The sequence below is a fragment of the Thamnophis sirtalis genome, unplaced genomic scaffold (assembly GCF_051295495.1).
Source record: "Thamnophis sirtalis isolate CommonGarterSnake01/CBP01778 unplaced genomic scaffold, rThaSir2_p1.2 scaffold_1, whole genome shotgun sequence".
NCBI classification, from domain to species: Eukaryota; Metazoa; Chordata; class Lepidosauria; order Squamata; family Natricidae; genus Thamnophis; species Thamnophis sirtalis.
The window spans coordinates 98,617,772-98,634,764 of NW_028261381.1; the positions used below are offsets into that span (position 1 = coordinate 98,617,772).

General features: G+C 36.2%; 1 protein-coding gene across 2 annotated transcripts in view; it reads left to right on the plus strand.

Moving 5' to 3' along the window:
- PRR5L (proline rich 5 like) overlaps window positions 1-16,993 on the plus strand; it is a 73,720-nt gene that overhangs the window by 33,240 nt on the left and 23,487 nt on the right. For both annotated transcript variants that reach the window (XM_087719807.1, XM_087719815.1), the window contains 2 exons: window positions 1,000-1,048; window positions 11,529-11,586. In XM_087719807.1, the coding sequence (XP_087575933.1) occupies window positions 1,000-1,048; window positions 11,529-11,586 (107 nt within the window). The remainder of the gene's footprint in view (window positions 1-999; window positions 1,049-11,528; window positions 11,587-16,993) is intronic.

The window sequence follows — 16,993 nt, forward strand, 5'->3', positions numbered from 1 at the left end:
TAATGTTGGTACTATAAATTACTGGGTGCAGCAAGGAGAAAAGTGATGCCTCAGAGTCTCAGCTTCATGACAAACTGTAACAGGGAGGTTTTGCCATAATAGCAACATCCTACTGCAAAATGATTTTTAAATTATTATTTAGAAGTCACAGACAGGGTTTAGTTGAAAGTTCCATGGGGTTCATCCTGTCCTTTATTTTCAGGTATTCAAAACCAGCTATACCTCAATTCTGCTTGAAAAGATTCAGATTTAAAAAGCAATATTATAGTGATTTACTTGAGGATAAAGTGTTGAAATTGGAATTGTATAATGTTTGTCATTGATCAGAAAATGACAGGGGTTTTCTGTACTGGAAAGTTGCTGAAAATGTTTCTCTTCTAGCATGGTGACTGGACCTAGTCTTAACAGATTTTTGTAAGGTTTGAAATTCTTTCTTCATGATTATTAGGCATTAAATGCATGTGGGATAGGACATCAAAGCATTACGAGTTAACCTGAATGGAAAGAGTAGAAATCTTGGTTTTGCTTTCCAGCCCACTCAAAAATAATATCTAGGAATGTAGGAGATAGCCAAATCAGATCTTGCCTTCTTTAGAAATTGAACTTGTTCTTCCTTAACAGGAATTAAGTATGAAGACTCAGGTCTTTTGATCAAGTTCTTACTATCAAGTTTGTCTCATACAAATAAGTATTTCTAATCCAGATAGTTAACATGCTACAACAAATGCATTGTCAGAATGTGATTCTAAATGATTCATGCAAGTGTGGGATAAATGACATTAAAAACGTACGAAGCCGGCTTTGAATGTAATTTCATACCAGCTAACAGTTTGGTGTTCCACAATTTAGGATTCTTTGAATGAAAGAAATAAAATTAAACAATACATAAAAGTCAAAGTATCTTCTTAGTCACCTCTGCATTGTAGAGTTCAGTAAATGTCTTTTTTTATTACTATTTTCTGGAAGTGTTTTCATGATAAGTGATCCATTTCTTTCCAGGCAGTTGTTGAAGAGTGAGCTTGGATCCTTCATCACAGACTATTTTCAGGTAACATTTAGTCCTTAAGTGGATAGATGAAACAATGAAATTGGACTATCTTTTGGTTAAGTCTTTATGCTGGATTTCCTTTTTCTTCTCCTTTTTAAGTAGCTGCAAGTTCTTGGATTTTGAATACAAAAGCTAGAAAGTGTTTTGGACAACATAGCATGATAGCAAAGGCTAAATCAAAACTGGACAACCTTATTCGCAGAACTATAAATTGATAAAAGTTAGTACTTATTTTCTTAAAACGGTAGGAGTGTACTACATAAAAATGCCCCATTTAAGGTTAATACTATGAGGATGATTCTTTTTCTTTAAAAACTCTTGAACAATTGGAAAGTAGGTTTCAGAAAAAGGTTCACAACTAGGGATTTTTCTCTGCTTCTGTCCTCAAAACCCCCTCTTTGCCCCCAGTAGACAGGATTATGTGTTGCTTAAATTACAATGCTTACAACTCATGTTTCTCTTCTCCACATTCCTTTCATCATTCTCATTGCAAAACTTATAAGTGGAAATGTACTTATGAACATTTGGGATAAATAATATACCAAGATCTTTTTAGACAATGGCTATTAATCCAAGATTACCAGGTTCCCCTAGACCCCCAACCTTTTGGGCACCAGGGACCGGTTCCATGGAGAGAGGCTTCCCTGCAGACCAGAGGGGACATGGTTTCGTGTAGTGCCTTCATCCCGCATACGAGTCTTCACTTTATTGCATGGTTCAGTTGCTGGTATACTGTGCACTGGTGCCGGTGTATGGATCCAAGTTAAGGATCTCTGTCCTAGAGGACTCTGGAGCACCCTTAAACATTATAAAATCAAAAAGAATAAAGAGATTTGATAATAAGGCATCTTGTAGAAGTTTCCACAATCACAGTCTTTGAAGATATTCCACTTTTCAATAAATGTTCAACTCACGGTTTCATATTTCCTAATCAGAAATTCTTTATGTGGTCTCTTGTACCACAGGGTTAATGGATTTCTCCATATTGATTTAAGATGACATCAGTGGTCACTGAGAAGAGACTATCCTTAAGAATAGCTTCCTTTGTTGAGTTTTCCTCCCTAGGAATTCATGCTATGATACTTAGCCCTTCCCCACCTTTTTGGAAAAAGCTACCTAAGCAATGACATAAGATGTACAGTGCAAATACCCATTCTTAGCACTTAAATGTGGAATGCATATTAGATAAGCTGTCAACCCACATAGTTCCAGCATGCAGTAAAATATGTTGTGGTTGTGGTTTTGAAACACATGAACAGAAATCTCATTTAATAAGCCTTTCAGGGAATGTAGCATTGCTTTTTGAAATCTGAATAGTATGCAGAGCAACAATAATTCAAACACTGGAGGTGAGGAAATGCATGAGTCAGAGTGAAATTGTTATTTACCTTTTAACTGATAAACAGCCCTCAAAGCTCTTAAATTTAACCAGTTTGGTCCTGTTATCTACAAGAATGCAAAAAAAAAGTATGTACCCAAATTCATGGCTATTGTTACTGTAGAAAGCAGCCTCATTAGTGAAAATGAAACCTATGAAACCAAATTATGAATAGGATGTTTTTTCATCCACCTCTATATTGGGGACCTTTTAGATTTCCCAGAAGTAGCCACAAGGATTTCTAAAAAGGCAGACCAACTTATAATGTATTCTTTATCCTCAATTCAGTGTATACTATTATAATGCATTTCTTGTAACAGCAATAACCTATGCAATATTGGCTCAAAGATTAAATTTAAATTTATATAGTTTCTGCAATGTGTATGTATATATGTATGTACACACACACACACACACACACACACAAATTGGCACAAAGTTTTCACGCACAGATATACTGAATTTTCATAAATTTTATCCTTTCTTGTTCCAGGAACAGAAAAAAAAAACCTATAAAATTCATAAACTTACCAAGCTTCCTGCATGCTAAGCATGAAATAAAAATAACTGGAAATTGTAATTCCAGGTAATATCTTATAGTGTGCTATTTTGTAACACAAATTTAAACCAGTCCTATTCAGGCCAGGTGAATGTCATGATAGCAAATTAATAACTGAATGTTTTAATAGATTGATTAGTGAGAGCCAACTTTAACTGGCAAGATTGTAGGTTACAAACACTTGTTAGTAATTGATTCTAGTGCATGTAATGGCATTTAAGGGATAAGAAAAAAACAAATTATTTCTCCCAATTATTTGTTGTTGTAATTTAGGTTCTGCTTATTTCTAGATTTTTTTTAAAAGTCATTTAAAACAATAATAGAATAAAGACTGAACAATAAATTAGCATTATTGAAAATCATGGCTTATGATGAATGCATGCTGGTGAATTTCATCTTATTCACTATTCCTGCTAGCTTTAATTGTTAAATAAATCTGGAATGATTTATTGGCATATAAATTGTACTAGAGATGTTTGGCTGTTGCTCTCCATGCAAGCCATAATTTCTAAATGAGAAAGGAACCATGGTTTACAATTCTGGCTTGTAAGCATTGAGATAAAGCCAACATTTCTGATGATGGCAACGTGCCAAAGGGATGGGATTTGTTTGACCTCTTGTATAATTGTGAGGAATGAAACATAACTAATGAGCCAGGTATATCAACAGCTCAATTACAGTGAGGATTCTCCAGAATTCTGGTTCATTCTATGTGAAAATGGCCAATGTTTAGAAATATTATTAGTTCTTTTTTCAGCATAAAAATAATGGAATTTGGCCAATAGAGATAGGCTGAAGATTCAGTCCATTCAACCCTAATATTTCCCCCTACACTCTCTGGGAACAAAGAGTACACAATCTAGATCATACACAAATATAATAGGTCTAATGAAAAGATGGAACTTGACCTCAGATAGCAGTAAAATTGACTGAAATTGTGGAATGTTAGGCAATGTGAAATGGTGTAAGAATAAACCATGGAATATGGTTATAAGAATGAATGGGCATAAGTTGAAGCTTTTGCAGATAACAGAAGTAGAATGTAAGTTTGGAGTTGCAGCCATCACAGTTTACTTAAAATTCTTGGTTCATGGTTTGATTTTGGCTCATAATGACTAAATATAGTTTGCTATAATGTTTGAACTGAACTGTTTATTTGGGGATTTGATAACTTTGTACAAAAAATACAAAAGCAATTTCTCTCACAAATATTCTCTTCTACCACGTTTCCCCAAAAATAAGATGGGGTCTTATTTTCTTTTGACCCTCCAAATAAGGGGTTAGGCTTATTTTCGGGAAGGTCTTATTATTTTTCAGGTGCAGGAAGCAGCAAGCCCACCAGCCCCACCTTCTCCATCCCACCACCTGCTTGCCTGCGGCCACAATGACCCAAGTTCTCCTTGCATCCTGGCCTGTGACTGCCCTGCTTGCTGGCTGCGGAACAGCTGACTGTGCTGCTCTGGCCTCGCTTGGGGGGGGGGCTCTTCTTGGCAGAACAAACAAAAACACACACTCTCTCTCTCTTTCTCCCCCTCCAAGGCAGCCACATCCCTTTCCAGCTCCATTCTCTGCTCCACATGCAGGACAAGAAAAGTAGACTGTGTGCCTATGGTAAAAAAAAAAGCAGAAAATACCTTCCAAGTTCTCGCAAAAAAAAAAAAGATCTCTCAAAGTTGAAAGTAGTCCCACAAACTACTTTTCTTCCCCTGCACGTGGCAGTGGGGAATGGAGCAGGAAAGCAGGTTAGTGGAGTGATGTGCTGCCTTGGGGAGGGGTAGGGATCTCTCTCACATACCCGCACACCATCCTTTCCTTGGGAACTCTGCACAGACGCAGAAAAGGCTTCGGATAGAGTATTTGGGGAATGTGCGTCTGCGCTGAGTTCCCAAGGAAAGAACGATTGCCAGGAAAAGGGGGGGGGGTATTTTGCCTCTTATCCTGTTCTGAATCTGTGCTGAGCTTCAGAACAGGGTAAGAGAAAGTAAAATCTCCCCTCCACATTTTCAAGCCGTTTGCAAAAATGCCCCATTTTGAGCCTTCAATGTGAATATGCAAGTGAGAAGCAACCTCTTATAGGCATGAAAATCCTAGGGACATCAGAAGACGCCCTGCCAAAGTGCAGGAAAGCTCCCATCCACCTGCAGATCCTCCTTTCTATGAGGAGTTTCACCAGGGTGAAGAGGTGAATGAAGGCGGCATTTGTGTCGCCTTCATCCTGGTGAAAGTCCTCTTTAAAAGGACGATTTGCAGGTGGGGGAGGGATTTCCTGCACATCAGTAGCGTTGTCTCCTCGCAGGGCTTCTCCTAGGTCCCAGGTGTATTGATTTCTATGCCTTCTTTTCCTGTTCCGTGGATGAAATTGCGAGCTGTGACTGTCACTGTTATGTAAGGAGGGCTGCAAAAGCAACCAGCGTTTGCTGGAGGCAGAGGCCTGAGCGGCACCCGCTGATCCGATTAAGGGGCCAAGGAGCCCTGAGGTGACCGGGAAGGGAAGGGCTGACCCCTGTTCTGGCTTAACCCACCCCTTCACTAGGGCTTATTTTGGGGGGAGGGTTTATATTTTTGTCCTCTGCGAAAATTTGGCATGGCCTTAGTTTCAGGACATGTTGTATTTTCGGGGAAATACGGTAGTTAGATGGACTGAAACCTCATTTTTATTAAACACTCTTAAAGATCCACTTTCTATTTACACCTGCCCTAATATTTTTCTACTACTTTAGATGGAGTTTTTTTAAATAATAAAAATATTTTAAATTGAGTTACAAACAGGCCAAATTGTGAGATACCAGATCACTTGATCTGTAATACTTTTAACTCCCTTTTAAACTGAAAGTTAACTATCAGCATACTATAAACATGTGTGCATTTTAAAGAAATGATCCTAATTCTATGCAAGAGGACTGTGGAAGAGTTACACAGTGTGAAATGTAGAGCAACTGTTTATCATTTCTGTAATTCTTGAACAGTAGTTACTGTACTTTTTACTAAAGTACTCATAACTAAATCACTGTCACATTTCATGAAAACAGAATTAACCAATCTACAATTATTTTTTCTCAATAGTGAACATTTTCAATTCTATAATCACATTGACTAGGGTGCTCTGTATCATTTTGACTTTAATTGGGAATTTTGTGTTTCAAAGAGAACTTCTAGTAATACTCCTTCCAGAAGATATGTGAGATATATATAAAGATGTACATATGGGATATTCTTTTTTATAAACATAAAAGTCAAAACTTCATGTTTCATACAGCAGTCTGACTGAAAAAAATACAAGTAGAATTGTCTCGTGTTCCACTTCTGGCAATGTAATCTTGAATAAACTATTCCAACAGATACTTCTCCATGTGAAGGAAGCACACTTCTTTCCTAGTTTAATTGAATAGAATGTTCCAGTTTTAAAAAAAATACTCAAGTCTTGATTATTGAAATTTGAATGATTAACACTGCTCAATCTAGCTTTTTAATGCAATCATAGCAATAGCAATAGCAGTAGACTTATATACCGCTTCATAGGCCTTTCAGGCCTCTCTAAGCGGTTTACAGAGAGTCAGCATATTGCCCCCAACAATCTGGGTCCTCATTTTACCCACCTCGGAAGGATGGAAGGCTGAGTCAACCCTGAGCCGGTGAGATTTGAACCGCTGACCTGCTGATCTAGCAGTAGCCTGCAGTGCTGCATTTAACCACTTCGCCACCTTGGCTCTTGGCTCATCCAGTTTTATTGGCATTTTACATCTGTATATGCAGATTTAAAAGTTCCTTTAGTTCTTCCAACCCATTTACCAAGTGGCTCCTCAGGTGACAAAAGTTGAGTTTGCCCATTAATTGTCCTAGCTATTTTTTGGCTAAATGATGGTAGTAGGAAAACCTGTTTTTTTTTTCTTTACATTTTATTGTCTGAAGTTGTACATATCTCTGATAGGAAGTGAACTTTTCAGCTAAGCTACTGACATCTAGAACATGATATTTAGAAGAAATGTAAAGTGTTATAAATTATCAGTTACTGTTCCTCATATGCTGGAATTATGTGTAAAGAGATTCTTGATAGCTTGTTATTTAACAATCTGGAAATAATCTGGTTGCTTAGTCCTTACATGTGACAAAGTTTTAAAGGCCAAGCTTCATGTATTCTATTAAATCAAGAGATAATTGAGTGGCTTACATTTTATACTGACTGCGTAACAAATATATGGTAATACAACTTCAGAACTTAAGGTTTGTTCAATAAGTCAGTTAACCATACCATATCTAAGCTCAAAACACAGTTGCTGGGTTCACAAATCAGATTTAGCCGAAACAAGGAAACAAAATTATGACTTACCATGATGTGTACATCTAACCACTTACTATTGTTTTCTGTGTTAATTCTGGTAGATGAGACCTTATATTTCCTTGTAGTTCCTCAAACTTTTTTTTGTGATATGATTCTTTTTCGGTCTGGATTTTTAATTTGAGATACTTTGTTTCCTAGTATCTTTACATAAATTCATAAGTTATTACAGTGGGGAGAGGAGGGAGAATATAATACATGACATGGTTTATGAGAATAACACAAGTAATTGTTTATTCTAGCATTTTGAGAAATTTGAGAAGATTATTGCTTACTTTTGCCCATAGATAAATTTATTGAATCTGATGTAATTGCTAAACTTCTAGGTAACACAGAGCCTTCTATTAAAAAGGGACTTAGACTTCTATGCAGGATATAAAAACAAACCATGGATTATTTTAATCATAGTCTTTATTGAGTAATTTTAATTGGGTTGACATAATCTTTCAAAATAAAGCTGCTTGGGAAGGAAGCACTACAAGGGCATTGGTGCGTTTCTCAAAATGAGAATAGCTTCTTCGCCCCGATTGCTATATATTTAGACCATTTGTGCATACAGTATATATATATATATATTGCCTGCATTCTTTTCTTTTGCCTTGTTCTGAATTTGCAGGAAAATAGTTGCTTGGGTAATTGAACATAATACTGCTGACCAGTTTTCTGTTTTGTTCACTATTCCTCTGTGTGCTTGCTTGCACAAAGATCCCCCGTCAGCCAATTATTTTCCATCAGACAAGGAATTCAAAACTATTCTGGATAGTTGCGAATTATTTCATGTACATACAGTATAGGTAAACTGTAGGCAGTGGAGTACATCTATGTCTTGAAACCACAAACACTTCCCATAAATGTTAGAGGAATAGTTACTTATAAAAATTATTCATATGATTCATCAGCCTCTTATTCACAGTGGCAGGATTGCTCATAACCATGGGCGTGTTTTATTACATAAAATTCTGTCTGCATGCATAACCTCCAGGCTTTTTTCAAACTGGTGTATCCAGATGTGTGTAGTATTTTAATTCCTTGAATTCTTATGACCACTTTGTCTGGGAATTCTGAGAGTCTAGAGGGCACCTTGGACATGATTATATAAAAGACTACTATTATATATTATTCCAGAGGGTAGGAAGACAGATATCAGTTGAATGTGAGGGGGGGGGGGGAAACAGTAACAGTAACATTCTTTTAACAGTAAGAATAATCAATTACCTATAGAGGCATCTTTCTTATTAAACATTTCTGATTTAAGGGTAAGCAGAAGCTGAGTAAGTCTCTGTCAGGGATGGTTTAATGGGGATTTTTTTTTTTGCACTGAGCAGAGGGTTGGACTTAATGACCCGAGCAGTCCCCAATTCCATGATGATAAGTATTGTAGAACGCTGGCAAGTTACACTGGCTACCGGTCTGCTTTTGAGTGCAGTTCAAGGTGCTGGTTCTGACCTTTAAAGCCTTTAATGGCATAGATTCAGGCTACCTGATGAACCGTAATCCTGATAACACCAGCCCATCCTTCTCAAGATGACAGTGAGAGCCTACTGCAGATCTTGTCAGTAAAAGAACTCTGACTGTCAGGATCCAGAAGAAGAGCCTTCTCTGCCGTAGCACCTGCCCTTTAGAACATCTTGCCCTCGAGGGTAAGGTCTGTCTCAAACCTCCTATCTTCTTGTAGGAACCTAAAGACTTGCCTCTGCAAATTGGCCTGAGGATCCAATAGGGAATTCTGGAGGTGGCTGCTAGATTGACAGCAGACTCCACCTCTTTCTCCTTGCTTGTTTTATTATTTTTATTATTGTTACATATTATTGTTATATTTTTATTATTTATTTAAGAAAATTTGCATGGCCACAAATTTTTATTATTTTATTCTATTTTACTTTCCCTTTGTTTAATATTTCTTTATATTTACTAATATTTTATGATTGTGAGCCACTTAGCGATAGACAGAAAATCAATTTGATATAATAATAATAATAATAATAATAATAATAGAAAATCGAAAAATCCTCTGATGATGCCAAATGCAGACTTTGCAAAGAAGCTGATGAAACTGTTGATCACATACTCAGCTGCTGTAACAAAATTGCGCAGACTGATTATAAATTGCGGCACAATTCAATAGCACAAATGATCCATTGGAATTTGTAATATTATAATATTAAAACAGCAACAAACTGGTGGGAACATCAGCCTGAAAAAGTCACCGAAAATCAAATGGTCAAGATCTTGTGGGATTTTCGTATACAAACGGACAAAATACTGGCGCATAATACACCAGCCATCACACTGGTTGAGAAAAATAAGGTTACAATCATAGACATCGCAATACCAGGTGATAGCAGGGTCACTGAGAAGGAACATGAAAAAATTGCAAAATACCAGGACTTAAAAATCGAAATTCAACGACTATGGCACAAACCAGCAGTGGTAATTCTAGTGGTAATTGGCACCCTGGGTGCTATTCCAAAAGCACTGGAATTACATTTGAAACAGTTAAAAATTGACAAAATCACCATCAGTCAAATGCAAAAAGCCGCAGTGCTTGGATCTGCACGCATATTATGAAAATATGTTATGACGTCCTAGGCCCCTGGGTGGGGCCCGACTAGTAACCAATGCCAAATCCGGCGAAACAACTGGCCACTGTGATACAATTGTATAATAATAGATGATGACTGCATTTGCTTAGCTTCATCTTTCATTCCTTCTCCCTGCCAGTAAACTTTAGATTGCCAGTTCCTTGGGAAATCTATATGAATATTCTTAAACCATATTCTGCAGAATAACAATATTATTGAAGATGTTCTATGAGTTGGTCTGTGGTTCTAAAAACTTTTTAATGGGTTTTATATCTATTTAGTTTCTAGTGGGAAATGAACAGGAAATGCTGGTAGATCTCGCCATAAGCATATATTAAAATAACTGAAAAAAAAATCACAAATTTCAGTGAAAGTTCACAGGGACAGTTTTTGAAGTGAGAAAAAACAGACGATACGGCTTCTTTTTCCTTCATTACAACTTTGTGAAAGTGGATTTTCAGCATATTCTTCAATGATGACTAAATATTGAAATATTATTATAGTTGCTGCATTAAATATCAAGAAAACAAGATTGTTATTCAAACAGCTTTTTCATTTCTTTCCCTTAAAAAAAAAGAAGCTCCGAGGCGTTCCTGTTTTTTTTTAAAAAGAAAGTAAACTTTTGCAAAGTGTGGCTTGCACTGAAGATGTAAAATAGAGAGTCAACATTGACTCATTCCTTCTATTTTTTGAAGTTCAGAAATGAGTGTCAGTTTTTATATAACACAATCAATACAAGAAGGAGTTGTGTTTAGGGACAGCCCCAAAGTTTTTAATTGTACAAAACATTTTTAGGAAACTCCCTGCTTTAAGGGGAGATTCCAAAGTACAGGCAGATTCAGTGGACAGATATATAATTGGATTGGAGCCATCACCTGAAAAATAGTAGAATAATAAAATGGAATAAAATAAAAAAATAAAAAATAATAATAATAAAATAAAATAAAATGGCTAATAGCAAATAGGGACATTCCTTCATGCAGTGTATTGTTACGAGTCTTGGTTGTGTTCTAATTTTTAGCACACTGGAAAACCGGTATAAGTATTTGTAATATTGTGTTGTCCTTTAAAATTCTATACAGACAGAACAGTCTCTGCACTAATTCCATAAGAATTTAGTTCAGTTGTTTTCTTCCACCAGTGAATGTTTTACAGCATTGAACCATCAAGGTATTTGCAACTGAGATATGCCACGTGATTTAACATCTGCAGAACGGAGACTGGTTTTAGCTGATCATATGCAGGAATGCCTTTCTTTACATGTATTTTCCACATTTATTTGGCAACCCAGAAATATATGCTCTTTGAGATTTTCCAGAGCTGAAAGTAGAATATAAATATAATATTAAAACACAATACAATCATTACAATAATAGCAATAAAATCCAACCTGAAAGTCTTTGGCCAGAAAAGAAATGAGTTTGATTAGAAATTGAGATATTACAGCTAAAGCATGTAAAACTTTCATTGGCCATATGTGTTTTGACATATTTCCTTGATCTAAAACTAAGATATGTTGCTGATTCAGTAGATTGGGCAAATCTATTTGAAATAACATTTGTAAAAATTGAAAATATTTGTGTCTTTGAATGTTGAAAATCCAACCTTTTTTTTCTTTTTGGCAGAACCAACTTCTTGCAAAAGGTTTGCTATACATAGAAGAAAAAGTTAAGTTTTGTGAAGGCAAGTATAGAAATTGACAACTTGGGGAAGGGCTCTGGGTTTCCAGAAAACTTTGTGAATCATCTTCTGAAGTTGCTATGATTAATTCGTGGAAAAACTAACATATCAGAATCATGTGGCTAAATATCCCCAGGTCCTAATGTGTACAAGCAACACAATAAATTCATAACAATAGCATTGAATAGAGATGATTTAGAAAAGAGAGGAAAATTTCTTTCTAATTGAAAAGCATGCTTTAAATATCTATTTTTCAATGCCATTTGTGAAAAAAGAGAAGAAATATTCTGCTGTGTCCCTGTTTCCCTGAAAATAAGATCTTCCCAGATAATAAGCCCAATTGGGTTTTTGAGTGCACATGCTAAAATAAGCCCTCCCCTGAAAATAAGCCCTCCTGAAAATATTGTAATACAGCAGCATCCATGAGGTGACCACGCTTGCCACCTCCTGCACCTCAAAAATAATAAGACCTCTCCAAAAATAAGGACAAGCACTTATTTCGAAGATCAAAAGAAAATAAGACCCTGTCTTATTTTCAGGAAAACATGGTATGTGCTTCATCTAAATTATCACATGGCAGCCTTTATCTGTATATATGTACTATCGATGACCAATTGGTGGTGAAAGATGCCTAGCAAATGGCTATAACCAACTTTACTATCCAATCAACATTGTTACAAAAGACTATTAAACATTGTTCATATTTCTGCAGGGAAAGCATGGCTTATGATTGAACATTATAGACTGGGATCAGTTATGTTATGCCTATAATTGTCAATCTGTATCAGAAATCTTTGATTATGTTCCACATGATTTTTCCATTTGGTCTTGATGGGTACAACTAAAACATTGTGGATACATTGTGGTGGCCAGTCACTCTCAACTTTTGGATTATAGTGAAAAGTTTGGAAACTATTGTAGCATCAAGGAGTTGGTCTAGAGCAGTAGTCCCCAACCTTTGCAGTTTGGTGACCCTGTAAGATTAGGGGAGAGGGAACTGGGCTGCAGCAGTGCACAGTTCAACTTGTGCAAGGAGCAGGTCAGCATGCATGCAGCTCAACTTGCATACGTTGAGCTGTGTGTGTATGTGCCCACATGTCAGCCTGCCACTTGTGCAAGACGAGCTACATGTGTGCCAGCCTGACTAGAAGACATCCAAGTTAATTCCAAAAATATTAGGGCACATTCTTGGTTTTCATGAAATATACTGCAGCCTTATCTGAGATTGACATACAGTACATGGGAGAATGTTACCTAGGGCATAATAGTTTTCAGTTGCCAGTCTGCCAGGAAGTTATATAGTCTTAATAGTTCAAAAAGAAGCAGGAACCTATGGAGAAATAAATATATCCTAGTTTTTTAATCACAAAACCATTCAGACTTCTGACCAGATAAACTTCAATTGTTGCACCTGTTTCTTCACTAGGATAAGCTTTCTGCTTTGTTGTTTTTCTGTTACTTGGATTCAAAAGAAAAGAAAAGAAAGAAGAGTTTTGCAGATGGTTGTAAAAGTTGCATGTAATATTTTTATAATTTTTCTTAAATACCAGAGATACTCTTACTTAGACATTAAAGAGCAGATGTGATGTGAAGCTCTAGAACCTGTCAATTATATTGTTGAATTCCAACCCTCAACCTAATTTTTAATTGAAGTCAGATAATTAGAGTTGCCTTGAGGGAGACTTTTACAAGTTTATTTTTTTTAATAAAATTTTGTTATGATTTAGTGGGACATAGGCTGCTTGCTAAGACTGCAATTCCACAAGTCCTTTTTTGGAAACAAGTCTAATAGCAATGAATAACATCTGCCTATAATGTTGCAATGTGACCTGACACAGCAATTTGGAGTGTGTGCTCATCTGGATCTTAGGCCATGACAATATAGCAGCCAGAAATGTGTGCTTCTAGATTGGAAATAAAATCCGAGTTTGGCCATTCTTCAATGGTAAATTTTGGAATCACTCAACTTTATGTGGAAAATTCAGTTGGTGGCATTTATGGCTGCTGAAAGTTAGTTTCGGAGAAAATGAGTGATTCTTCAGTTCCACAATTACTGAAAAAAATGTAATGGTTAGTTTTGTTGGTACGGGGCCTGAAAAATATTTGCAAAATATTTAGACCAAAGGGGTTATATCTGTAGTAATGGTGCATCATGCTTAAAGATAGTTATTTCTTTTTTTTATCACAATGCAACTATAAATCCTGCTAAAAAACCCTTCAGCATGCAGTGTATATTAAAGGCCTTGGGTTACAATGACAATTGGGTGAAATTTCCATTGTAAGTGATGGCAGTTGCAAAGATATCACCTGAATGAATCATGCAGCAATGGCAATCCCTCAGTTCCAATTGCCATTGACCACATGAGGCCAGGACCACATGAGTCTATAAGTAGGAAGAGTCCCAGGCTGGCGGATGAGGTGGTGGGGTTCTGTGAGCAGTGGCTCTGGATCATAAGCAGGTATGTAGATGCTGCAGGGGAGCGGAGGATACCTTAGACAGATGCTTGGGCAGGCCCTGTGGAGCACAGATGCGTGCTGTTGGGGGGAGATGCTGTCGGAAAGTGGTATAGAGAGTGAGTGGGGAAAAAAACAGCAGGAGCGACTTCTGATTTCCTGCTTCCCCCATTGACTTTGTATAAAGCTATCAAGGAAAGTTGGAAATTGCAATCCTTTTACCACAGCTCACTGTAGCAACCAGAACTATGAGGATTGGTTGTAACTTTACATAGCTAATGAATTGTTCAGTTATTTAAACAATAGCTGTTTAAGTAGTACTGTATTATGATTTCAGAAATGAATATAAAGACACAATTAACACGCTAGGATCTGACTTCATTGGAAGAGGATCTGACCAGACTCCAAAAGTTTTAAATGGATGTTTTACTTTTATAATCAGGTCTGAGAGGTAGAGTGAGCAGACAGATCATATTTTTAACCGTATGCATTGGGATATGATGGTAACTAGGCTTAAAGAACTTAAATAACTGTGTTTATTTGATGGAATTATAATGTTCCATATTATGCATGCCAAATTCTGACCACAAATTTACTCCACACTTCAGTTAAGAGTTGCTGAAAAAGGTTAGAAGAAATCCTGTTTAATGGGTTTTGAAATATAAATGCATACTCACTAACATTTTTTCCTGGTAAAGAAAAGGTTTTGAGAAGCAATAACTTTATGTGTATAGATGCAGTATAGTGGTTTTTGATGCTATGTAGAATTATATTAGTAAAAATGTAAGGGAGGCATTATATTTGACTTGTTTCAATAATAATAATAATAATAATAATAACAACAATAATAATATATTTTAACAAGATACTTAGTGGATACTGAGGATACTGGCAGCAACCCACATCAACCATTAGCACCAGTCAATGGTATTTGTGACACATTTTTAAATGTTCAATTGACTGAGTTTCATGTTTAATGAATAATAACAATAGTTTGGTTCATTGACATTGCAATGCCTGATAATGCACGAATTGAAGATAAGTAGCAAGAAAAACTCACAAAGTACTGGGATTTGCAAATTGAAGTTAAGGGATTGTGGAAAGAAATTGTGTGGTGTCCCAATTGTAATTGGAGCAATACCTAAAGGACTACCTCGCTATTTGGAAATTCTAAATTTACCGGACTTGTCCATTCTGATTCTACAAAAAAACCATCCTACTTGGAACAGCTTATATCCTCTGACGTTACCTTAACAGTTCCTAGGTCCTTTGTTAGGTCTCGAGTTGCTGAGCTACCAACCAGCCCCAAAGGCTGTGAATCTCACCAAAGATTAACCACATAATAATAACAGCCTTTATTGTCATTGCACATCATGTAAACAATGAAATTGGTTGCATTCTTAATTTAGCATTAAACTACTGCTTTGTTAAAACCTGAGCATATATTCAGCAGCTCATGTTAGGACTACTGTACAGTCAGCATCTCTGCCCTTAATCTTTCTGCATTGGGAATTGAATAAAGGTTATATTCATATTCAGTCATACATAAATAAAAGCCACTGTATGCAGAGAACCATGATAACATAAAATTCCTAAGCATTTTGAGATTTATGGTTGCATTCAACAAACAGCTAGTAGAAAGCACCTTGAAATCTTGATCTCATGTTCAGGATGTAGGTGAGCACTATGGGAATAGTCTTGTCTTCATAAACTCCACTTCATATTTAGCCTGCAGGTAACCTTATTGTAATAGGATTATATAAAAATATAGGTTGATTTCATAGGTTGTGATGTTGGACAAAGTATTTCCAAGCTCCTCCTATGAAATTGGACATTTGGTTTCTTCTGACCATTGTTCTTGTTATACCCTTCACTCAAGTATGTGCCTCATTAATTGATATATTTGTACAACTGGGAATAGAATATTAAAATTCCTTGTACTGAATTCTTGTGACATTTTGTGGATACTGCAATGTTCTTTAAATAGGAAGGATTGGGGATATCTTACAGATTTTTTTTCCACAAAATGAACAATTAAAAAAAATGCTCTGAAAGTTGAAGCCTGCTAAATTATTATTGTTATTTCTGCCTCTCTTTCTCTCTCTCTCTCTGGGAGAATGACCACATTTTTAGTTAAAGGTTAATGAACTCTAAACAACAGGGGCTTTTTGCTAAGCATATTTTTTCCCTTTTTAAATAAATCATTTTTTATAGTTTTCATATGACTTTAGCCTGAGGCAGTGTGGAACACTGATTATCCCTCAGAAAAAGTCAGCACATCATTTTATTTTGGAAGGAAGACAAATAGAAAGTTGGCATAACTGCCATGTATTATAATTTATGTATCTGCAGCATTTTTATAGTGTTAATAGTGCATTTTAGTTTTAACCACCCAGAAGTTTCATGCAATTTTTGTCAAGGTACACAAATGCATAAAAACCCTAGAACAATGGTTCTCAACCTTTTCTTCACCATGGAGCTCCTTTAAATACCTTTTGTGGCTATGGACCATCAATACTTAACTCAAGATTTAAATCATAATATTTCTTTCATTTCATTTTCTTCGTAGACCCCTCCCCTCCACAGATCAGAGGTTGCGAACCAATACCTTAGAAAAATAACTATAAAACCTACTCTACTCTTAAAGATACCTGGAAATAAACCATTTCCTAAACAATTCCCAACATTTCTAAATAATTAAATGTTATGTGGGTTAGAGTCCTCTAGAAGCCTGTCCGGGCTGGTCCGGTTCAGATCTCCATAGGTCGCTTCTATAGTATAGGGATGTAACCATGATGCCCTGCCTCTTCTGATCTTCCATGTGGAAGAGGTACTTTCAGCATTCTCATTTGCAGCAAACAAATCAGATGAGTCAATTCTACTTTAACTAGTTTTGCAGACATCCAGACTCTATATCATAAAGGACCTATAGGTTAAACCAGCATTTTGAATTCTA